Source organism: Coregonus lavaretus (assembly GCF_964263955.1).
Source record: "Coregonus lavaretus genome assembly, chromosome: 28".
In the NCBI taxonomy this organism is placed as follows: Eukaryota; Metazoa; Chordata; class Actinopteri; order Salmoniformes; family Salmonidae; genus Coregonus; species Coregonus lavaretus.
Genome location: NC_140015.1, coordinates 17,566,796 through 17,589,572, shown reverse-complemented (window position 1 = coordinate 17,589,572; position 22,777 = coordinate 17,566,796). Strand labels below are relative to the sequence as shown.

The window sequence follows — 22,777 nt, the reverse complement described above, 5'->3', positions numbered from 1 at the left end:
GATTTGCATTTTAATGAGGGAAATAAGTATTTGACCCCCTCTCAATCAGAAAGATTTCTGGCTCCCAGGTGTCTTTTATACAGGTAACGAGCTGAGATTAGGAGCACACTCTTAAAGGGAGTGCTCCTAATCTCAGCTTGTTACCTGTATAAAAGACACCTGTCCACAGAAGCAATCAATCAATCAGATTCCAAACTCTCCACCATGGCCAAGACAAAAGAGCTCTCCAAGGATGTCAGGGACAAGATTGTAGACCTACACAAGGCTGGAATGGGCTACAAGACCATCGCCAAGCAGCTTGGTGAGAAGGTGACAACAGTTGGTGAGATTATTCGCAAATGGAAGAAACACAAAATAACTGTCAATCTCCCTCGGCCTGGGGCTCCATGCAAGATCTCACCTCGTGGAGTTGCAATGATCATGAGAACGGTGAGGAATCAGCCCAGAACTACGCGGGAGGATGTTGTCAATGATCTCAAGGCAGCTGGGACCATAGTCACCAAGAAAACAATTGGTAACACACTACGCCGTGAAGGACTGAAATCCTGCAGCGCCCGTAAGTCCCCCTGCTCAAGAAAGCACATATACAGGCCCGTCTGAAGTTTGCCAATGAACATCTGAATGATTCAGAGGAGAACTGGGTGACAGTGTTGTGGTCAGATGAGACCAAAATTGAGCTCTTTGGCATCAACTCAACTCGCCGTGTTTGGAGGAGGAGGAATGCTGCCTATGACCCCAAGAACACCATCCCCACCGTCAAACATGGAGGTGGAAACATTATGCTTTGGGGGTGTTTTTCTGCTAAGGGGACAGGACAACTTCACCGCATCAAAGGGATGATGGACGGGGCCATGTACCGTCAAATCTTGGTTGAGAACCTCCTTCCCTCAGCCAGGGCATTGAAAATGGGTCATGGATTGGTATTCCAGCATGACAATGACCCAAAACACACGGCCAAGGCAACAAAGGAGTGACTCAAGAAGAAGCACATTAAGGTCCTGGAGTGGCCTAGCCAGTCTCCAGACCTTAATCCCATAGAACATCTGTGGAGGGAGCTGAAGGTTCGAGTTGCCAAACGTCAGCCTCAAAACCTTAATGACTTGGAGAAGATCTGCCAAGAGGAGTGGGACAAAATCCCTCCTGAGATGTGTGCAAACCTGGTGGCCAACTACAAGAAAGTCTGACCTCTGTGATTGCCAACAAGGGTTTTGCCACCAAGTACTAAGTCATGTTTTGCAGAGGGGTACAATTCTTCTTTCCCTCATTAAAATGCAAATCAATTTATAACATTTTTGCGTTTTTCTGGATTTTTTTGTTGTTATTCTGTCTCTCACTGTTCAAATTAACCTACCATTAAATAGATATAGACTGATCATTTCTTTGTCAGTGGGCAAGCGTAGAAAATCAGCAGGGGATCAAATACTTTTCTCCCTCACTGTATATAATGTTTTTGCACATTGCACTTTAGGGACCACAATGGAAATAATTCACTGACTTTATTGTGCTATCCCTGTCACGTTTGTAAATCTATTTACTGTGTGTATATGTACTTTTTTAACCGGTTTATAAAATCAATCAATCTATCAATCAACTGAGTTTAATTGGTAACCTAAGCAGCATAGTGACGTCCATCACATATAGATTTGTCATCAGTCCCCACAAACACATCGATACGGTATGATCAATGTCACTTTGGTGTATCTGCGCATGTTTAAGTGTTTATTTGTCTCTCTGGGCCAGACTTTGCTGAGGGCAGCGTTGCTCAGCTCCGAGGCTCGTCTCCTGTGGCGCCCGTTGGAGACTTCTACATCGACCCAAAGGCGGTCCCTTCTGTTCGCCCCCTCCGCTCTCAGTCCTTCCAGACCACCTCAAGTACGTACCACACTCCAACCCCAACCCCAGAAAAACTGTCAGTCTGCTCACCATCATCACCAGAAACATTTAATTTATAGCTGGAATCCTGAATTGGTGAAACTGCCACGTCCGTTTGGGATATTACACTAACAAAAATGTTACTGCAAACAACAAACACTGTTAGTTTTTTCCTCGGACAGAGGCTTAGACTTTGAATGCTTATTAAAGCAGTAGTCTGAGTAGCGGTGTTGATATACTTTGATATTGCCAAAGTATTAAAAAAATTAGCAATCGGGCATTGAGATAGGCAGAAGAGAAAATAAGGAACTAAACAATAGGTTTTCTGGCAATTGGAGAGAAAACATGTGATACTCTATATGGGCATAAGGTTGTTCAAAGAACTGGTTTCCCCAATCAGACACACACACCCTCTTACCTCTAGTGTTCAGGTCTGCTGTAGAGCAGAGTGCTATCAGCCAGCACTGTGCGTCACCTCCTCCTCTCAGGCACCTCATAGTCTGAGTTCACCCCGCAGCAATGTCCCCTGGGTATTTACCTCAACCACCCAGAGGGGGGACGGTTCAGGCCTGAATGCCCTCTCTTATTCCCCCTCTCTCTCTCTCTCGCTCTCTCTCTCTCTCTCTCTCTCTCTCTCTCTCTCTCTCTCTCTCTCTCTCTCTCTCTCTCTCTCTCTCTCTCTCTCTCTCTCTCTCTCTCTCTCTCTCTCTCTCTCTCTCTCTCTCTCTCTCTCTCTCTCTCTCTCTCTCTCCCCCCTCTCCAGTTGCTCTTGCTCTCTCTCTCAGGATGTTTACTGACTGATACAGTGGGGATTTTCCCACTCTGTCTCAGCTCTACTGAGAGTTGCCATTCAGTCTCTTTAAACAGGTGTGAGGTTTGTGTGCAGCTGCAATGTGAAAGAGGAGTTAAGCTTTTGATTTCATGGGAACCTGTGCTTAACTGAGCTGAAGTTGTGCTTCAGAATGATATCGCTGTCCATTGGTAAGATTTAAACAGGAAGGACGGAAGTATCTACATTTGTGAGAGGAAAAGCGAGTTTAACCAAAACTATGCCACTGTATCTGTATCTGAGTGAAAGTAGGTCTTTCCTCAGGTGGCCCAGTTTGATTAATGTTGTAAATAACTGAATGGTTACTTTAGATGTGGTGCTAGGCAAAAGGGAATGCTGTCTACGTAACATTAACTCTTTAGAACAGGTCTTCTGTTTGTGGATGGAACCCATTCAAGCAGTCATAAGTCAGATTGTTCCCGTACTTATGAGTCTAACCCCAATATTCCTTATGCGTCTTCCAGGTTCTTCCCAGACCTTCCACCCGCCTGCTTCCCATTACTCCCAGTATTCCCACCCCGACATCGTGCCCCCTGTGATGCCCCTCAATCAGCTGCCTCCCCAGCCCCAGCAGTACCCCAAACCCCCCTATGTCCCCAACACCCACTTCCCCTTCCCTTATCCTGTCAGCCAGACCTCCTCCAAGCCCCCCAGCACCCCCCTCACCCCTGAGACCTTCCACCGGGTCCTAAGCAACTCCAACCTCTCCTCCCCTTCCCCCTCCCCCTCATCCTCCCCGGCCAAGCCGGCCACCCCAGGGCAGCAGCAGCAGGGGGGTGAAAAGTTACCTCTGAGATGTGAGGTAGTGGGCAGTACCCCCCTGCCCACCCCTCCAGCCCAGCAACAGCAGAACCCAGGCATGTGGCCCCCTAACAGCCACAACCAGCCCCTCTTCTCCCTGGCCAACGTGTTATCCCTGGCCATGAGCGTTGCCCAGTCCTTCATGCCCCCCACCTCCATGCCCAGGGGTCTGAACCCAGGCCAGTCTGGCTCCTACCACCCCTCCATGTTTGGCCCTCCCCAGCTGATGCCAGGGGAGGACCTGTACCAACCCCAGGGCCAGATAACAGCAGGCCAGTATCTGGACATGTACCAGCAGTACCAAGACGCCCAGGCTCTGCACCAACAGGGCCTGTTGAAGGCCAACGTAGCCCCAGGGTCACCCCAGCCTGGAGGGCTAGTGGATGGGACTGCGTTCAGGCAAGCCGGCTCCAGCCTCTCTCCTCCAGGATCCAGCGCGAGTCCACAGATGTATTGCCAGCTGGGGCCCAGGGTGGGGTTCCAGGAGCAGACAGACAGCTCAGCCTCCACCTCTATCACCAGCTCCCCCTCCTCCTCAGCTCCAGCCAGCCCACAGAGCACCGTGAGTCACTTATATGTGCTCATATGCTCATATGCATGAAGAAGAAGTGTATAGGATATGCATTTGCTTCAACTTGTGTTGCCTTACCTTTAAAACCTCAAACCTGTTCCCCAACAGTGTTATATAGATTAGACACGCCTGTAACAAGGTCTGGCACAGTGTATTATTACAGAACTGAGCTGGTAAAGCTGAAAGTATTTTGTTGTTATTTTACCCTGCAGGTGTCTTCACCCAGTCTAAGAACCTCTTCACCCCTGGTGGTGTCAGAGTCGGGAGCAAACGCTGCCAAAAACAGACTGTCACCTATCTCTGAGGGTAAGCACTCTCTCCATGCCATACACTTTTTCATTGTGTATGCATTTAGTATGATGAGCTAATAATAGTCAATCACGTCAATACATTTTTAATTGATGTACATTTTTAAAGCACTGTCTGTTTCCAAGGTAGCCGATATGTCAGGAAAAACCACATTGTATTTTTGCACCTGCTGTGTCCATGGCAACTTAATATACGATACTGTGGATCATTAATTTATTCATTCACTTTTTACTCTGTACTTGTGTGACCCCAAGGTACTCTCTCAAGCAACATGACTTAAATCAATGTACAGTTAAGTCTGCCCCCCAAGTGCCAAACCAATGTGGTAGATGAGTAGGCTGGCTTGATGTCAATGACTCTTTGTAGACACCATTATAATGGGTGTCAATTACATAACGTGACATAACTCTCGCTCTCTCTCTCCCCCCGTTCTCTTCTTATAATAATAATAATATGCCATTTAGCAGACGCTTTTATCCAAAGCGACTTACAGTCATGTGTGCATACATTTTTACGTATGGGTGGTCCCGGGGATCGAACCCACTACCCTGGCGTTACAAGCGCCATGCTCTACCAATAGCTCAGTGTATTCTTCTCCCCCCCCTCTCCCTCCAACAGAGAAAAAGCCTACAGTTACAGTCGGCCGTTTCCAGGTCACACCCAGCAGAGAGATCCCTGCAGCCTCCGCTAGCCCCGCCCAGGATCCTCCCCAAACCCACCCAAAACACCAAACCCCACCCACAGTCACCGTTAGCACCAGCCCTTCCTCCCGGGACAGTGAATCTGAGACCAGCACCGAGGAGCAGGGGGACGAATCAGAAAACAGTATTAGCACTGTAACCGTGTCCCCTCCCCAGCGATCCCCCGGCGGGCCCCTGTGTAACCTAGACATCGCCCACTCCGTCCCTGGAGGCCCTAAGCAGACAGAGCAGGAGGACCAGCAGGAGAGCGAGGAGGAGCCAGAGAAGGAGCAAAAGGAGGGAGAGGAGGAGGAGCTGAGGAGAAGGGGGGGCCGGAGGCTGAGCCTGAGCCTGTGGGAGGGTACGGCAGGGAGCCCCCAGTTCAGCGGGAGCAACCTGAACCAGCCCTGGATGAGCTACACACGCAGCGCCTCGTATGTCAGCAGTGACGAGACCGAGAGCGAGGACGAGGATATGTGCAAGGAGCTACAGGAACTCAGGGACAGGTGAGTGGAGGAGAGGAGGCGCAACATTGCTGTTTTTGAAGTTAAGTCTCTGAGGTTGTGAACAAACACACAGGCAAGGTCACCTGTTCCTCCCCAGTCCTCCAAAACAAAACAAACAAGTTATAGCCACACTGTTGACAGGAAATAGAAGTGTGTCTTTATCACTCTAGTTTAATTAAAAAGGCTTCTAAAAACATGTGTAATAAGGTCATAAGCATCGTCATTAGATCATAACATAAGGTTTTGAACATTCTTAGGACCAAATGGTCATTATAGCAAAATTATCTTCCAAATTCAAGACTTGACTGTGAAAACACAAAACACCAATTCAAGCAAACTTAATAAAACTATTTTCCCCTGACCTTGACCATCTTCACCTTTCTCAACACTTTCCCTGTCCCATTCACGCTCTTGTATTCCCTCCTCCTTGTCCTCTGTTCATGTTCTGTGCCCTCGCTCTCTTTCTTCTCCTCCCCTCCCCCTCTCTGTTCTTCCTCCCCTCCCCCTCTCTGTTCTTCCTCCCCTCCCCCTCTCGGTTCTTCCTCCCCTCCCTCTCTCTCAGGCACCTGTCAGAGGTGCAGGCCCTCCAGCTCACTCAGAAGAGGGAGATCGAGGCGCTGTATGAGCGGATGGGGAAGGTGCCTCCCCCTGGCATTGTGTCCCCCGCCGCCATGCTCAACACCCGTCAGAGGCGCCTCTCCAAGAGCGGCAACTACCCCGGCTCGCGTAGGAACAGCCTGCAGAGACTGGACATACTGCCCCCTGCAGGTCAGTTGGTCTTGTAGTAGTTACGTTGCTGTCTGGTTGGGAGTTCGTTATGACTTAGCTATTCCCTCCATGTCTTACACACACAGGGATCATGCGTAAAAACTCAGTCAGTGGCAGCAGCAGTGGCTCTCAGGAGAGGTCCAGTAAAGGGGTGACCTTTGCCCCCGACTACAACCGGATGGTGAGCGAGCACCCTGTCTGACCCATGACCCCTGAACCCTGACCGTGTCAGTCTGAACAATAACATAGTACATTTTGACTGGTATAATCCTTATAAAAACCTATGCAGTGATGCAAATAATATGTTAATGTAGTCACCTTGGTTTTTCTTTGTTAATCTGCTTGGTTACACTACGCCCTCTGACCTCTGACCTCTCTCCTACTAGTGAGACGTGTCTCCCTGTGTGAGCCGGAGGACTGGGAGTTGGGGCAGGTGATACTGTGGCCGGCCGCCTCCCCTCCCAACCACCAACCAGGAAGAGAGGGAGCCCACTGATGACCAATAAGTTGCCCAGCCCAGTGCTGAACAGATAGCTCCCAGGTTGAGCCTTGGGATGGGGAAACCGGATGACCAGAATACATGGGCCTTTTCTCAATTGGTTTGCTCAACTCCTGCGTCCTCTTTCCTCTGTCTTCTCTCGCCTCATTTTGAAAAAGGTAATTGAGGAGAGGTAGCAAGGAGAGTGAACGTGGACGAAAATGTGCTTGTATGAAATGAGACTTATTCTCCACTCAGGCAAATTACGTTTACAAAATAAATGTGTAAAGTGATCAAAACAAATGAAGTTAGAATTCTTCCGCGAAGGACTCGGGGAGGATACACATGACTATCCTCCATGAAAGGTGGCTAACGAGGAGGGAAGGACACTCTTCCGTTCGCCTCGACCATTTATCCGTTTCTGGGTCACGGAGAAGAGAGGACGAAGGAGAGTGGGTGGAGGACGGACTTTTTGCCAAATGAGAAAAGGCCATGGTCCAGCCACACGATGGGCCGCACTAAACACTCCTCCAAATGACAATGGATAAGGATCCCATTGTCAGAGCACCAAAGCACCCCATCTGCCATCTAGTCCATGTGCAGTACCATGAGTTAGTATTGTGACACCAAGCCAAGGATGTCCCCCTCCCCATCTTAAGGATGCTAAGCTTATATAGCTGTGTGTAGCATCAGGTCAAATGGAAAGTGAGGATAGGAAGGCTAAAGGTGTGTGTTTCTGCGTGTGCTCTTATGCTTTTGCTGCCTGTGCTAGCCCTGGAAAACACACATCCCAGAAGCCCTGCTCTCTCCTGCACTTAGTCATCCAACTGCTGCAAGCAGCAACTCCTCTTAATACAATATGACCCTATTCAATCTGAAGTGCTGAAGATCAGCTTTATGTTGCGATTGACAACTAAAGATCGCGGAGACTGCATTCACGGTAAACGCTGCATATGTCGGCTCAATCAGAAAATACCTTAACATTTTTACGGGGATCTTCCGCGATACTTTGGTGATATGGATTGAATCCAGCCCTAGCTAAACTGTGTTTTACTGTCCAAATGTTATGAATCAGGAGATAAGATAGCTTTAGCAGGATGAGATGTAATCATTGCCTTCAAAACAGTGTATTTGTAGGGTTTGGGATGATCAAATATGCATCTATCTAATGTATTGACCGGCAAGTCAGGGAAGCAGTTTTCCATTTTGCAGCTCAGCTTACTTGGTGTGCCAGGCGAACTAAATCAAGTACACTTAAATAAGAGTAAATCCAAGCTGCCTGCAAGTATCAGAAAAAAATCAGTGCTGTGTTTGGTGCAAACAAATGTTCATGAAGCAACACAAATCACACAAATGGTGCATGAAAAACTAAATGTCACTTTATTGAATCTACACTGAACAAAAATATAAATGCAACATGTAAAGTGTTGGTCCCATGTTTCATGAGCTGAAATAAAAGATCCCAGAAATGTTCCAAATGCACAAAAAGCTTAGTTCTCTAAAATGTTGTGCACAAATTTGTTTACATCCCTGTTAGTGAGCATTTCTCCTTTGCCAAGATAATCAATCCACCTGACAGGTGTGGCATATCAAGAAGTAAATAGCATGATCATTACACAGGTGCACTTTGTGCTGGGAACAATAAAAGGCCAATCTAAAATGTGCAGTTTTGTCATACAACACAATGCCACAGATGTCTCAAGTTTTGCGGGAGCGTGCAATTGGCATGCTGACTGTAGGATTGTCCACCAGAGCTGTTGCCAGAGAATTTAATGTTAATTTCTCTACCAACTTCATTTTAGAGATTTTGGCAGTATGTCCAACCGGCCTCACAACAGCAGACCTCGTGTATGGCGTCCTGTGGGAAAGTGGTTTGCTGATTACAACACTGTGAACAGAGTGCCCAATGGTGGGGGTTGGGTTATGGTATGGGCAGGTATAAGCTATGGACAACGAACACAATTGCATTTTATCGATGGCAATTTCAATGCACAGAAATACCGTGATGAGACCCTGAGGCCCATTGTGAGACCCTTTTTTTTTTTTTTTAAGGTATCAGTGACCAACATATGCATATCTGTATTCCAAGTCATATGAAATCCATAGATTAGGGCCTAATGCATTTATTTCAATTGACTGATTTCCTTATATGAACTGTAACTCAGTAAAATCTCTGAAATTGTTGCATGTTGCGTTTATATTTTTGTTCAGTATACAAACACTCCAGGTCTTATAATATACTAAACGTTGTTCATTTGTTACTCACTCTCTATGGCCTAGTAATAGAGGTACTGGGTGTCACTTATCAGCCTTTATTTTTTTAAGCATACAGTGGATGCTTATGCTTTAAAAACGTATTTTATCTTCTTAATATATGGATTGATACAATGCACTTTCCATAGGGGTCGTTCACTATTAGTATTGAACAATTGCGTCCCTATAAATAATAGCGGGGTACAGATGTATAGTTATGACCCTTCTATGTTTTAAATCGGTATGCGTGCCTATGCATTTAGTGTTGGTAATTATTTGATTCATGACAAAGAACAGAAGCTGTGGAGAATTTTGAGCTATTTGCCTTAAAGTATGCACATGGGTAACGATTGTAGTAGAACACATTCAATATATTACTCAGATTGTATTCTTCTAAATCAAGACAACAGTAAAATATACAATATATATTTAGATAATGTCATGAGCTCTATTTTGTTGTCAATCATGTTGCTAGAAAACATACTGCCATGCAGATTCTGTGCCTTTACCATTTTTTTTTAACCTTCCAAGCGTGATTGTTTCCTAAATGATATTTGTAAATATTGCTAATAAATGACTATTTAACATCATGCACTGTTTCCTTGAGTTTTCTTTCCCTGTAGGTTGATGTCCAAAATCATCACGAATTGACTTTAAACTCAAAACTGATACACCGTCAAGTAAATAAACAATTTATTACACAGTAATCATCTGATTGCAGCTTTACGTTCCATTTCATTCTATAACAACATCCGAATGCCATGGAATAACCCAACACGTAAGCTTTCCTCTATATTACGAGGCCAAGTAGTTGCACAATACACAAACCATATAATATTGTTAAACAACCTCTTATTATACAGCAAATTATATTCAGAAACCAGTTTGCAGGGTATCCAGGTCTAGAGCATATGTGCATGGTTACATCTATCTCTACAAAGCACATTGAAATAAGAAAAATGTATGGGAGCCTCCGCCATTCAAAAACAAATGTGTATCTGGCGCCATCTTTTGGCCACAGTTGCGTATGGCAGCTTGACAGTCCAGTCCCGTGTGTCCACTGTTCCTGTGCAGGTGAGGGAGCTGGGAACATCCCTAGGAATTGGTCCCTGTCCTGGGGCCTCTGATGTAATTGATCTTCGCCTCGTTATCAATGTCCTCCATGATCCTCTCCTGCTTCACTGAGAGGATAGTGTAGCTGACTGAAGACAAGAAATGGTTAAGGCCACAAAACGGGCAGGAGTAACTTGTGCATTTTTCCTCAACATTTCAGTATATTTCTGAGAGTTGTGGTTTTCATTGCAGCGCCATATTGAGTGCTGTGGATCCTTTTAGAGCAGTGAGAAATGACACACACCACACAAACTAGCTAGGAACCGATTTGGTGACATGACATGCTAACGTTAGCAGCTAGCTAGTGATTAGCTATGAAAAATATTTCCTAGTCAGACCATTACCACTGTTCCAACTGGCTGAAATGCGTTACTTCGGTCACTTCGTAAAGTGTAGCACAGATAATGTTCGACCAGGGCTATAAAGCGCGACCATTTTGGTTACATATGCTCCTAAATATTTTGCTGTGCGACCTGCCATGTTATTTTGGGAGCGCCGTGCGCCTAGAAAAATAATCATTGATTGTTTCTAGTAAAAAGATATGACCCATATTACCGGCGCAATGTTTTTGCTTCCTATCATGAATTGGCTATACATTCATAAACCATTTCGCTCTTAAAGAGACAGTGTGTGTGTTTTCAATAGGTAGTGATTTTACACAATGTAGAAACCTATTTTTTCACTAATGACAAATTTCAATGACAGGTTTTTGTATCAACATTTTATATTTTTATAATAAACAAATGTCTTTACAGTTTATAGGGCTCAAAAGTAGCTCGAAATTAATATAGGCCCAATATAAGATACATCTCAATCAATATAAAAAAAATTCTGCTGCTTCTAAATTTTATGTTGGGATCCTAACTTTAAAATCGGGCGCACCAGTGCTACCAATGAAAAATACATTTACATAATGCCCTCCTTGCCGATACTTCCTCAATTCCCGACTTGGAAGACAACGCATGTCTTCTAAACTTCCATGGTTAGTTGCAGGTGGTTCGTTTGAATTTAGAAAATGCTCTGTTATTAAATCATTTTTTTTGCTCCATTAAGTAATCAAACAGTGTCATCTTATCTATTTCAAATCTTCCCTCATTGATTAAGACAGCTGGGTGTCCACCCCCAAAGGCCAGTTGAATGACACCACAGATTATCAATTATATTGACCAGATACTCAGTGGCCGCTCTAACAATGAAAATAAATGTCTTTAAAAAATGGAAGGCAGTCAGGAGGCAAATCAGGTGGGACCATTTTAGCCATTGAGAGGGCATACGCATGTTGCCGGGATGTCACGTCCTCCTTATATCAGTACACTCGTACCAACCTATGCTTTACAAAACGTATTTTGATGAGCCACATGTAGCAAATAAGCCATTACATTTTTTATTAACCAAATTCGACACTCATTGACCTCCATACAAAAACTCCTCAGGTGGTGAGCAGAAAACCCCCGAAAAACACCACCTGCTGGAGAATACTGATTTTGAGCCCAGTTATCCATCTTGCTTCACCTCTTCCTCTCTGATGACACTCACTTGTCTCTATCAATGAGGGTTAGCACTATCCTAGAACCGTAGGACGTCCCTACTCTTTACATTAACTTCAATGTGGGGTGGGAACGTCCCACCCCCCATTGAACAAAAATGGACTTGAATAACAGAGCATTTTCTAAATTCAAACAAACCACCAGCAACTAGCCATGGGAGTTTAGAAGACATGCGTTGTCTTCCAAGTTAGGAATTGAGGAAGTATTGTCAACTAAATGTTTGTCAAACTCTGTGCTACGCTTAAAAATACCTAAAAGTATAACGCCTATCATCCAGCTAGAACAGTAGTAATGGGTCCGACTGGAGATATGTATGAAACCCTAGATGGAAGGATACACATGCCGATGACAAACGCCCCGATAGCTAGTCCAGTTATGCGGTTGCGACTACGTATTTTTAGCGCGTTCTTCTTCCAATAGTCTAGATCTTGTCTTTTCATAAGAAGTTGTTTCTGTGCCGCTGTAAGTTGCTCCTTAGAAGCGACCTCTCCAACTCCTTGAGCAGCCATTTCTGTGTTATGTGTCTGATAAAAGTGACGTACATTTTCTTCTTCTTTGGTTTGTGACTGTACTGGACAGCCTAACAACTGGTGCATTACCGCCATCTATCGTTTTGGAGTAGCCTACAAAGACCTCACATTCTGGCTGCGTTCCGGCACGTCTTTATTGCAGTCGCGCTGCACAGACCACCAGTTAGTGGAAAGTAGACTTTACTCCAGCCATTCACAGTTCATTAAAATTATATTATTCCATCTATAAAGGTTGTCTTCAAACTCTCTCAGAGACTTTGCAAATACTTTAATCCAAAGCTTTTAGGTAATGATTTGAAGGGTGTTATAGGCTAATTATTGTCTTCACGCTGTCACTTTAATTAATCCTCAATAATTAAAGGTAAAATATATCAGTGAAACATTGACATAGAAATTACGTTATTTTATTAAAAGAACATTCATTTATAAGGTAAGATTAACTCTTATGTACAGAGAAAAAACTTTTTCAAAATATATTGATATATTGTTCTTATCCTTGTTCTGTAATAACATTAATACTATAAAACAGCCATAATGTACAGTTATGCTCTATCATAATATATTTTCATATGTACTGCCCATAACATACAACCACGTTATGCATAATGAACCACAATATTGTCGCTAGTGGTATTCCTTGATAAATTCACAGCCTTTTTCTTAAGGAGGAAGTAATCAATAAAACTTTACAGTCAAGTCCCCATCCCTTAAAAACCACAACTACATTAAGGCTGTGGTATGTTATTTGTATGGCTCTCCAAAAGGATGGCAAAAACAACTATTTTAATTGGTTTGATAAGGAATATCTCATAATTGTATTGTTGATAAGGTAATATTTGGGAAGGTATACCAGATTTAATCTTTTTCATAGACTTTAACATATAGTTAAGAGGTCATCCGCTCTAAAGACCGATCTGTCTCAGATATGTCACTCCATACCATGGATACAACATCAGAATATTCCCCCAAATACATGTACACCTACAGTAATATATATTTTCTTCTTAAAACGAAACATGATGCCCATTGCCAGGTATTGTCATCGGATCCATGGCAAACTTTTGATCTGTCACCGTGTTCATCAATTTTCCCCTTTTCCCTCAACTTCCTTTTGTCAATGTTGTTGGGAGTGGAAGTACCAAACAGATGGATGAATGGATGGGTGGACAGCACAAGTTTGAAACTTGGGATGAAGGTTGAAGACTTGGAGCTACCACAGTTAAATGCTAGTTCACTGACAGAAAAAAACCTCCCCTTTGCCATCTTTTACCAAATTTAGCAACCCATGTAACTATCAGTCTTTTCCCAGGACTTGGCAATCCCCATTGTCTCTGTCCCCCTTGACTCATTGATGCCATAGAAAATGTCTCAGCTGGGGGCAAACACCGTCTCAAACTCTTTGAGGATGAGCTCCACAATCTGGTTCTGGAAGACCATGTAAACAGTGATGTTGGCCGACTCAGTCTGGGGCCTGAGTAACGTAGGACCAAACACGATGGCCACACTCTGGACTGACATACGGTTCTTTTCACCAAACTCAATCACTCTGGAAGAGAGGAAGAGGAGGGGATGAGGAGAAGAGGGAGTGAGAGGAAGTATGAGGAGGGTGGAAAGTGCTTAGTATATCAGTTATTTATATTGTTTTTATAGTTGTATATATATATATATATTTTTTTATATATATATATATATATATATATATATATATATATATATATATATATATATATATATATATATATATATATATAAAATCCAGTTTCTACCACAACAAGCACTCACTTGAGGAGGTGTTTGAAGAGGAGGTGCATGGTGTCATGGTTGGGCAGAGGGAGGGACCTCACCAGGTCACGGAAGTACGACACCTTCTGGGGATAGTCCTGGATTTCTACCAGAGAAAGAGTCATCCCAAATGTCCATTTATTCACATTCTTTCATGCTATTTAGGTCTGACTATGTCAGTTCATTACCATCATGTTATTTGAGGGTGACTATTGAGATGCATCCAGAATGTTTTATTAGGGCCTGGCCTAGACTTACTGATGGCAGCGATAAACTTGTCGAAGAAGCTGTAAGGGAAGAGAGGTTCAGGCAGCTCCCTCAGGAAGAGCTTCAGCGCCCCCGTGATCACATGGATCTCCTCCCACTGACCATCCTCCAGGTCCAGATTTTCCTCTGGAGGGAGGGAGGGAGGGAGGGAGAGAGAGCATGAGGACAGAGAGTGTGGTTGATAATACTGCAAGATAATCCATTGAAACTTGTCTTGCTTTACCATGATCTGCTTTGTGGCGTAGTCTCTGAATGACAGCTAGATTCCCACTAACTCTGTAGATCCCATCAATGTCCAGACCTAAGGGGAATGCACAATGTGTTACCTCTTTAGAGGTGGTAAAGGTAAAGGTTGATATTACGGTATCAGGATTAAGAAGGAATACCTACCTCTAATCTCCACTGCCCTGATGCATTTCTCCATAAACCTGGGCACAGTGCTGTTCTCTCGATGGCACAGGGTGTCCAGATGACAACCAAACACATTATCTAGAGAACCACAATGAAAAACATTCTGAGTGGCGTAAAGGTATCATAAGGTTCAATAAGGACATAATTCTGCTATAAGTCGTATAACCATGTTATAAAGCCCAGTTTTACCTCTTATGTAGCCCTTCTCCTTCACTGACTGCAGTGTGGGCCTCCTCTGGAGGAACTTGCGTAGTTTGGTGCGGACACGCCCCTGATCTGATGACTCTGCACTGATGCCTGGCGTAATTTTGGTGGCTGCCGGAGGGGGGAGGGGGCAATTAATGATGGGTGCAGCTTTCGTAAACTACCTGATCTCATGCCCAGTTATCAAATATTGACATTTTACACCTATTTACACCTCAAAAGCACTGAAAGTCCTGGTGGTTCGTAATAGTAGGTTGTAGGACACTCATACTTACAGCTGGTCCTCTTGTCTCTGTCTGAAGCAAGTGGAGATTTCTCCATAGGCTCCTCCTCTTCCTCTTCCGACAAGTGATCTTGGTCCTGAGAGAGGAGAGGTTATAATGAAGACCGACGCCCCCTTGGCCTACTCTAATTAGAACTTGTTATATAGATACCACCTGGATACTCACCAGGTGTCTGACGGTGTCCAGTATGATCTTGTGCCAGTCACAAATGATGCTCTCTGTGTCATACTGGACCAGGTACTCACACCCATGACGCGTCTTCAACTGGAGCGGGAGAGGGAAAAAGCCATACCAAGAGTTAAATAAAATAAATTTTGATTCAGTTCCTGAATTGAATGAAATGGAACTGACTTCAACCCTGATAGACCTTAAACAGAGCCCATACCTCCAGTACGTTCTTCTTGCTGGACTTGTCCTTGGGGGCCCAGCCCACAGTGGCTCCCCGCAGCTCCACTGTGTACTCTGGGGTGATCTGATTGGTCTTGTTCTGAGGAATCACGGACCAATGACATTAATTCAACAGACTAATCCTGACAAGCAAGCAAATCATTCTTTACGAATCCAAGGACCTGGTGGTTGTGAGTGGTTACAGTAGCAGAATGTTCTTACAGAGTTTCCCGAGGGTGCAGATTTTGGGTCTTTGTGAAACGTGAGGATGCCTCCATGCAGCACTGTCCATGACTGACTCCAATTCTTCCTATTAGAAACCCCAGACACAGAAAATAAGGAATCATTCAGTGTTCATTCATTGGTCCATTGTGCAAATGCTATCAATAAACAGCACAATGTGTTGTAATTTTTGCAGTTGACTTGACATTACCTAATTCTTTTCCCATTGTCGGCCACCCTGGTTTTGTTCAGGATCCCTGCCTTCTCCGGTAGATGTGTCTAGAACAAGCAAAATATAGACAAATATTACCAAATATCACAAACGACAGAGAGAGAGTGTATGAACATTTCTACTAATGGTGATTACCAGGAACCCACAGACCTCGGATCAGGTTTAAATATTGTGTTAGTCATAGTGTACTGTACGTACATCAGTGGAGGCTGTCGAGGGGAGGACGGCTCATAATAATGACCGGAATGGAGTGAATGGAATGGTATCAAACACATGGTTTTCATGGTTTTCACTGACATACATAGGTACATGAGTTAAGCAGTTAGTACCCACATAGAGCCATATGCCACTGGACATTGCCCATAGGCCTACTGGCTGATATGAACATTGGACTGTTCATATTAGCAGATTATTGTAATTGTGGACTATAATTTTAGGCCTGGATAAAGTATTTCTGTGACTTTGCAATGCATATGCTAGGCTACTAGGTGGAAGCAACAAATGTTTGTGTTGGCCGTGTTCCAGGTTATGCTGAATTCTTGGGCTATGAGTCCACAGGTAAAGAGCAAAGAGCATAAGTAGCAGATTCTTTACAGCTTTGAAATGTTAGTCAGGTGTCAACATGGGAGTGGTCAAACTTTAGTATGTGTGTGTGTGCATGAGGGCACAATTATACATGCTTGGGCGTGAGTGTGTGTGTTTGCATGGATTCTCCTGCTGATTCATAAAATGGGAAATTATCCTTTGGGGTTGACTTTGCTTATAGCATTGACATTCAGCACTTTGACATTACTGTACCTACTACAAAAGACAGCGCCATATGCACATTCAGCACAATGATTTGTGCATTAAAATATGGTGTCAATCAGATCTGAAAGTACTGCCCAACAAGCCACCACTTGCAAAGGTCCAACAAAAACAACTACAAATGCTCACTCTCTCCACTAGGGGGTAGTGTGAATGGTGGTCATTCATTACGCGATTATTTATCACAGGGTTGATTAAAATCATCAAAGCTTGATGATGAGTTGGTTATTTGAATCAGCTGTGTAGTGCTAGGGCAAAAACCAAAACGTGCACCCAGGGGGGGCCCCAGGACCGAGTTTGGAAAACCCTGATTTAGCAGATGCTTGTTATCCAGATCACTTTCTTATCCACATACGAAGCGAAGAGAGAGAACAACCCATCCAAAGTTAGTAGTTTCACTTAAACACCACATAAGAAACTCTTAATCAGCCATTTTAAGAGCATACATGTATAGTATGTACTGTAACCAGTATCTAATCCATTAGCTCCCATTCCCAAGTGCCGTTAGTTCTCCTATCCAGTTCTATCTCATAGTATGTTAGTTAGATCAGAACACCCACACACCACCAGAATGCAATGCCTGTCTGGCAAAGTACACTATGCATCTATCTATCAGGCCTGACGTGGGCCGTAAGAACCTACGTGCTCATGTGAGTCTGTGCTCAGATGTGACAGTCTACTCCGTACTCCCAACCTATCAGTCTTTATGGAGAAAACAATACAAGTCTTCAATGAATGGAATAATGGGTCTTCAGGCTCTGTCATTTAGCAGTCTATGTGTACAGTCTGTACAGTAGAGTACATTTTATTGAGTTAGTAGAAGGGTTGGGGTCAATTCCATTTCAGGAAATGAATGAATTCAATTCATAAAATTAACAACAAAATCATTGTTGAAAAATAATGCAATTTCCAATTCAATTATTGTGTGTACTAGTCCAACACATATCATTTCTTATTGAGTGCCAATAGAAAATTACCTGACAAAGATCCTTATGGATTCAAAACCTTATCGTGTCGTACGTTCTTACTGTACTTACATGGTGTGGCGTCTCGGGGGAGTTGCCTGAGCTGGATGCTTCACTGGTGACGTCCGAAACGTTTCTCCTATGTGTTGGAAAGAACCTCTGCCAAACGCAAGGGAGGGAATTGGGTTCAGGTTGGTTAGTCAACAATAGTCGATAGGGCCTTATTGTTCGAACAGAGCTTCCCTCTTCAGCAGAAATCCTGTCAAATGTTATGAGTCATAATTCTATCCGCTTTCTCCCCTGCACTCTCCATTCTTGTTGTAGTTTCTCCCATTTAGGTTTGTAAGTGACCTCCTGAGAGGAAACCAACTAGGGCAGGTGTTTCCATCTCCTGTTGAGGGGGTTGACGACGACACATACACAACGACATCATTCCACAAGGGCATTGTGCATAAAGCTATGAGGGCCAGGTGTCTCATGTCAGGGACTAGTCCTAATGGCTTGTTTGCTTGGGAATACTAGAACGGCAAATGCAGCAGTTTCTATGTTCCTATACTGTAGTGCCAAATTCAGTCTAGATGCCAAAAAGAGATTCTAATGGCCCATAAATGTCTGTTGCTATACCAACGGTGTGAAACCCCCTTCAACGCCCCTGTCCATGCTACTCACGTTGTCTTCTTGGGAGGGGCCAAACTGAGCTGGGCCCATGGTATGTCTCCAGTTCTTCAGAACCGGCAGGCTGTCCTGGTCCACTCCATTCCCCACCTTGGGCAGACTGGGTGCAACCGGGAGCTGAGAGGGTTAACAGAAACAAACAGTGTAAAGGCCCTGGCCTATTAAATCAAACCCAGTAACTGGTTATCTGAGGTAAGGACATTTTCTTTTCACCCATGTACAGTACAGAGTTACCCCATACAATGTCAAGCTCTTTTGAGACCTTGTAGAAAGTTCTATATAAAACCCATTCAACCATTCCTTGAAATTACAGTATTGCTTCTCTTCACCTCTGCTGGAAGGTTCCACTGGGATCTGGAGCCGTCTCTCAGGTAGTAGTACGTCTTTCCTTTTTGATCCACAGACTTGAACCACTGCCAGGATACACACAGGACAAAACAGTGTATGACACACACTGCATGGTTTCTCAAACCACTACCCTTTCAAAGCACTGGACCTCCATTCAATACACTTACCTGCTCCTGTGTGCGTTCGCTGATGAATACGGTCTTCCCATCTGCATCCATGGAGCGCTTCCAGCCCGCCGGGACACTGACGTCTAGAATGGCCCGAGGTATGACAGCCTGTTTGGCCTGCGGCATGGGCAGGAGGTCTTTGGGGAACACAGAGGAGGAGGTGTCTGGAGCCTCGTGGTCTTCTGTCAGGTAGTCTTCCTTTGGGAGAGGGGGCTGAGGAACAGAAGATTCGCAAATTATTTTAAGATGGAACTCAAACTGAGTGGCCAATTTATAAAAAGTTTATGACATGGTTCATAACATGATAGCAATTCTGCTCAAATGGCAAACATTCTTAGTAACTTGGCTAGTAACACTTAAACTTAAATAAACAGCAAAAAGCAAAATAATGAATTCCATGTGTATGCCATAGCAAGCTTAAGACCTAACTAGCTAATGAACTAACAAAACAAAGACTCCCTCAAGACCATGAAGCAGATGTTAATGCACTGTTGTCTGACAGAGACTGCTTTAGCAGTCAACAATCCAACAACACTTTCCACGGTCCTATATTTTAGAAGCCTTATCTGTTGATGAGCTTGAAACAATGGCCATATTAGTCAAATAAAGCATAAGCTAACCCCTACCGGTCCTCCGTCTGGGAGCTTCAGCACAGGAGGCTCAGTAACAGGAGAGAAAGGGGAGATGGGCTCCGGAGCTGCCCAGGACGTGGCCCCAGATGTGGGGTTATAGAAGTAGTTTCGACCGGTGGTCTCATCCAACACCTGTTCCCAGTTGGAACCCTGGGATGAGGCTGGTGAGAGGGCCGGGGACAGGGCCGGGGAAAGGGCTGGGGACAGGGCCGGGACAGCCAGTGCCTCCTTGGTTAGCTCCATGTCCGTGGAGGGGAGGGTGCTGCGGGGGTCGGCCCAAGTGGTTTGGCCCGTGGCCGGGTGGTGATAGAACTCTTTCCCACTGTCCTTGTCAGTGTGCACTTGCCATCCCTCCTGGCTAAGGGGCAAGTCAGGACTCAGAGCTACTACCGGAGGGGATTGTGGGGTGTTTTTCTTCAGCTCGGTGACGGTGGCGTAAACAGCAGTGTTGGGGCTGGCATTGTCCACCTGGAGACAGAGAGGAAAGAGAGGTCAGGTCAGTCATCAGGAATAACATGAGGAGGAAGAAACCTTTCACCCCCAGTCCTAAATGGCCAGCGAGCCACTAGTCAATAATATTACTGACTGCCTGCGTACTACTACCCAACCTCACCTTATTTGCAGTGAAGCCAATGGCCCCAACTGTCACGGTTTCGGCCGAGGCTGCTCCTCCTCCTGGTTCGGGCAGGCTTCGGCGTTCGCCGTCCCCGGAGTACTAGCTGCCACCGCTCTATGTTTCTGTGTTTGATTGCTTTTGTCTGTCTGTCACACCTGTGTCTGTTTGGGAGTTGATTACGTGTCTTATAAGTTCCGTGTTGTGATCTAGGGTATTTGTGTGTTGTTATTCTGTTGCCACCGTGTCTATGATACGTGTTTGTTTTCCGTGTCATTTTTCCATGTTTAGTGTTTTACGCGTGTGCGTAATTTTCCCTCGCCACTTCGTGTTTTCGAGGTCGGGGTTTGTTCTCTTGTTATTGAGACTATTAAAAGTCTTGTTGGACTTAACCTCTGTTTCCTGCGCTTGACTCCTCCACCACATCCACGACGGAATAGTGACAGAACAACACACCATCATGGAGTCAGCAGGAACAGCGGCGGCGCCCGAATCCCTGCTGGACCGGATCAACTTCCAGGACGCCATGATCCGGCAACTCGGGACCGCCATGGACGAGGTGTCCAACGCTCTGCGCCGATTGGTGAACTCTGAGGTGGCCAAGGACCCTTACAACATCGCATCACCAACGGCCAGTCCTCCTCTCTCAGTACCGGAACCCAGTGGCATTCGGCTCTCACTCCCGAGGGCATATGACGGTTCTGCAGCCGGGTGTCAGGGATTCCTCCTGCAGGTAGAACTTTACCTTGCCACCATACACCCGGCGCCCTCGGGATACGAGAGCGTCTCCGCCCTCATCTCCTGTCTCTCCGGCAAGGCGTTGGAGTGGGCCAACGCCGAATGGAGGGGAATAGACGCCGCTACCATCACCTACGCGGAGTTCTCCCGCCGCTTCAGGGCTGTCTTCGATCATCCCCCTGAGGGGAAAGCGGCGGGAGAGCGTCTATTCCACCTCCGACAGGGGAAGAGGAGCGCACAGGAGTTCGCACTGGAGTTCCGGACACTAGCGGCGGATGCGGGGTGGAATGAGAGGGCCCTCATCGACCAGTACCGGTGTAATCTACGAGAGGACGTTCGTAGGGAGCTGGCCTGCAGGGACACCAACCTGTCGTTTGACCAGTTGGTGGACATTTCCATCCGTCTGGATACCCTGCTGGCTACCCGCGGACGTCCCGAGTGGGGGTCGTCCAGTCCACCCTCCAGCACTCCCGAGCCGATTCCCATGGAGCTAGGGGGTGCTGGCGCTAGAGAGAGGAGGAGAGGGAACCCGAGGGGGGCCATCCCCTGCACCACCTGCGGTCGTGGAGGACACACTGCGGCCAGGTGCTGGGGAGGGTCTCCTGGGAGAGGTGACAACAGGCCACGCACTGGGGAGTCATTTCAGGTGAGTAGGCGCCCCACTCACCCAGAGCTCTCTGTTGGTCACATGAGTATTCCTGTGAGGTTTCCACAGGTGGCACCTCATTCCCAGCATAAGGCGCTAGTAGATTCAGGCGCAGCTGGGAACTTTATTGATCGGGCATTTTGTAGTAGGTTAGGGATTCCCCTTCGGCCGGTAGACGATCCATTTCCTGTCCACGCATTAGACAGCCGGCCGTTGGGGTCGGGCCTGATCAGGGAGGTCACAGCACCACTAACGATGATGACGCAGGGGGGTCATGAGGAGATCATTCAGTTTTATCTGATTGACTCTCCTGCGTACCCCGTGGTGTTGGGCCTTCCCTGGTTAAGCACCCATGATCCTACCATAGCGTGGCAACAGAGGGCTCTTATGGAGTGGTCTGCTCAGTGTGTAGGGAGATGTCTAGGTGTTTCCGTAGGGGCGACCTCGGTAGAGAGTCCGAACCAAGTGCCCGCACTGCGCATTCCCCCCGAGTATGAGGATTTAGCACTCGTGTTTAGCAAATCGAGGGCAACACGGCTACCTCCTCATAGACAGGGGGACTGTGCGATAAATCTCCAAACAGGAGCGGCTCTTCCACGGAGTCATGTGTATCCCCTGTCTCAAGAGGAGACAGCGGCTATGGAGACATACATAGCCGAGTCCTTGGCACAGGGATACATACGGTCCTCTACTTCCCCAGTCTCCTCGAGTTTCTTCTTTGTGAAGAAGAAGGACGGGGGATTGCGCCCGTGTATTGATTATCGTAGTCTCAATCAGATCACAGTTAAATACAGCTACCCACTTCCACTGATTGCGACGATGACGGAGTCATTACGCGGAGCGCGATTCTTCACAAAGTTGGATCTCAGGAGCGCGTACAATCTGGTGCGCATTAGGGAGGGGGATGAATGGAAGACAGCATTTAGCACCACCTTGGGTCATTACGAGTATCTCGTCATGCCATACGGGTTAATGAATGCTCCGTCAGTCTTCCAATCCTTTGTTGACGAGATTTTCCGGGACATGCATGGGCAGGGGGTAGTAGTTTACATCGACGACATCCTAGTGTACTCTGCTACTCGAGCCGAGCATGTAGCCCAGGTGCGCCGAGTGTTGAGAAGACTGTTGGAGCATGACTTG

General features: G+C 45.8%; 3 protein-coding genes across 5 annotated transcripts in view; 1 reads left to right on the top strand and 2 right to left on the bottom strand.

Annotated features, from left to right (window-relative positions):
• Positions 1 to 9,657, top strand: part of LOC311104178 (serine/threonine-protein kinase WNK4-like) — a 92,946-nt gene extending 83,289 nt beyond the window's left edge. The window contains exons 14-20 of one of the 2 annotated variants that reach the window (XM_084145870.1): positions 1,741 to 1,872; positions 3,166 to 4,064; positions 4,286 to 4,379; positions 5,001 to 5,568; positions 6,131 to 6,336; positions 6,423 to 6,517; positions 6,723 to 9,657. In XM_084145870.1, coding sequence (XP_084001996.1) covers positions 1,741 to 1,872; positions 3,166 to 4,064; positions 4,286 to 4,379; positions 5,001 to 5,568; positions 6,131 to 6,336; positions 6,423 to 6,517; positions 6,723 to 6,725 — 1,997 coding nt within the window. In that variant the 3' untranslated portion in view covers positions 6,726 to 9,657. The remainder of the gene's footprint in view (positions 1 to 1,740; positions 1,873 to 3,165; positions 4,065 to 4,285; positions 4,380 to 5,000; positions 5,569 to 6,130; positions 6,337 to 6,422; positions 6,518 to 6,722) is intronic. The other variant, XM_084145869.1, reaches the window with a different exon arrangement.
• Positions 9,658 to 9,743: 86 nt separating this feature from the next.
• Positions 9,744 to 12,252, bottom strand: LOC311104198 (cytochrome c oxidase assembly factor 3 homolog, mitochondrial-like). Its single transcript, XM_084145901.1, has 2 exons — positions 12,065 to 12,252; positions 9,744 to 10,269 (listed from the first exon to the last, which is right to left on the bottom strand). Exons 1-2 carry the CDS (start codon positions 12,234 to 12,236, stop codon positions 10,163 to 10,165), a joined length of 279 nt encoding a protein of 92 aa, XP_084002027.1. The 5' UTR covers positions 12,237 to 12,252; the 3' UTR covers positions 9,744 to 10,162.
• Positions 12,253 to 12,570: 318 nt separating this feature from the next.
• LOC311104179 (rho GTPase-activating protein 27-like) overlaps positions 12,571 to 22,777 on the bottom strand; it is a 34,293-nt gene continuing 24,086 nt past the window's right edge. The window contains exons 3-19 of one of the 2 annotated variants that reach the window (XM_084145871.1): positions 19,635 to 20,108; positions 19,009 to 19,221; positions 18,823 to 18,906; positions 18,488 to 18,610; positions 17,891 to 17,977; positions 17,496 to 17,555; positions 16,026 to 16,093; positions 15,815 to 15,902; positions 15,591 to 15,692; positions 15,371 to 15,469; positions 15,197 to 15,281; positions 14,907 to 15,032; positions 14,697 to 14,795; positions 14,530 to 14,607; positions 14,298 to 14,432; positions 14,040 to 14,145; positions 12,571 to 13,803 (exon numbers count right to left, since the gene is read on the bottom strand). In XM_084145871.1, the coding sequence (XP_084001997.1) occupies positions 13,626 to 13,803; positions 14,040 to 14,145; positions 14,298 to 14,432; positions 14,530 to 14,607; positions 14,697 to 14,795; positions 14,907 to 15,032; positions 15,197 to 15,281; positions 15,371 to 15,469; positions 15,591 to 15,692; positions 15,815 to 15,902; positions 16,026 to 16,093; positions 17,496 to 17,555; positions 17,891 to 17,977; positions 18,488 to 18,610; positions 18,823 to 18,906; positions 19,009 to 19,221; positions 19,635 to 20,108 (2,205 nt within the window). In that variant the 3' untranslated portion in view covers positions 12,571 to 13,625. The remainder of the gene's footprint in view (positions 13,804 to 14,039; positions 14,146 to 14,297; positions 14,433 to 14,529; positions 14,608 to 14,696; positions 14,796 to 14,906; positions 15,033 to 15,196; positions 15,282 to 15,370; positions 15,470 to 15,590; positions 15,693 to 15,814; positions 15,903 to 16,025; positions 16,094 to 17,495; positions 17,556 to 17,890; positions 17,978 to 18,487; positions 18,611 to 18,822; positions 18,907 to 19,008; positions 19,222 to 19,634; positions 20,109 to 22,777) is intronic. The other variant, XM_084145872.1, reaches the window with a different exon arrangement.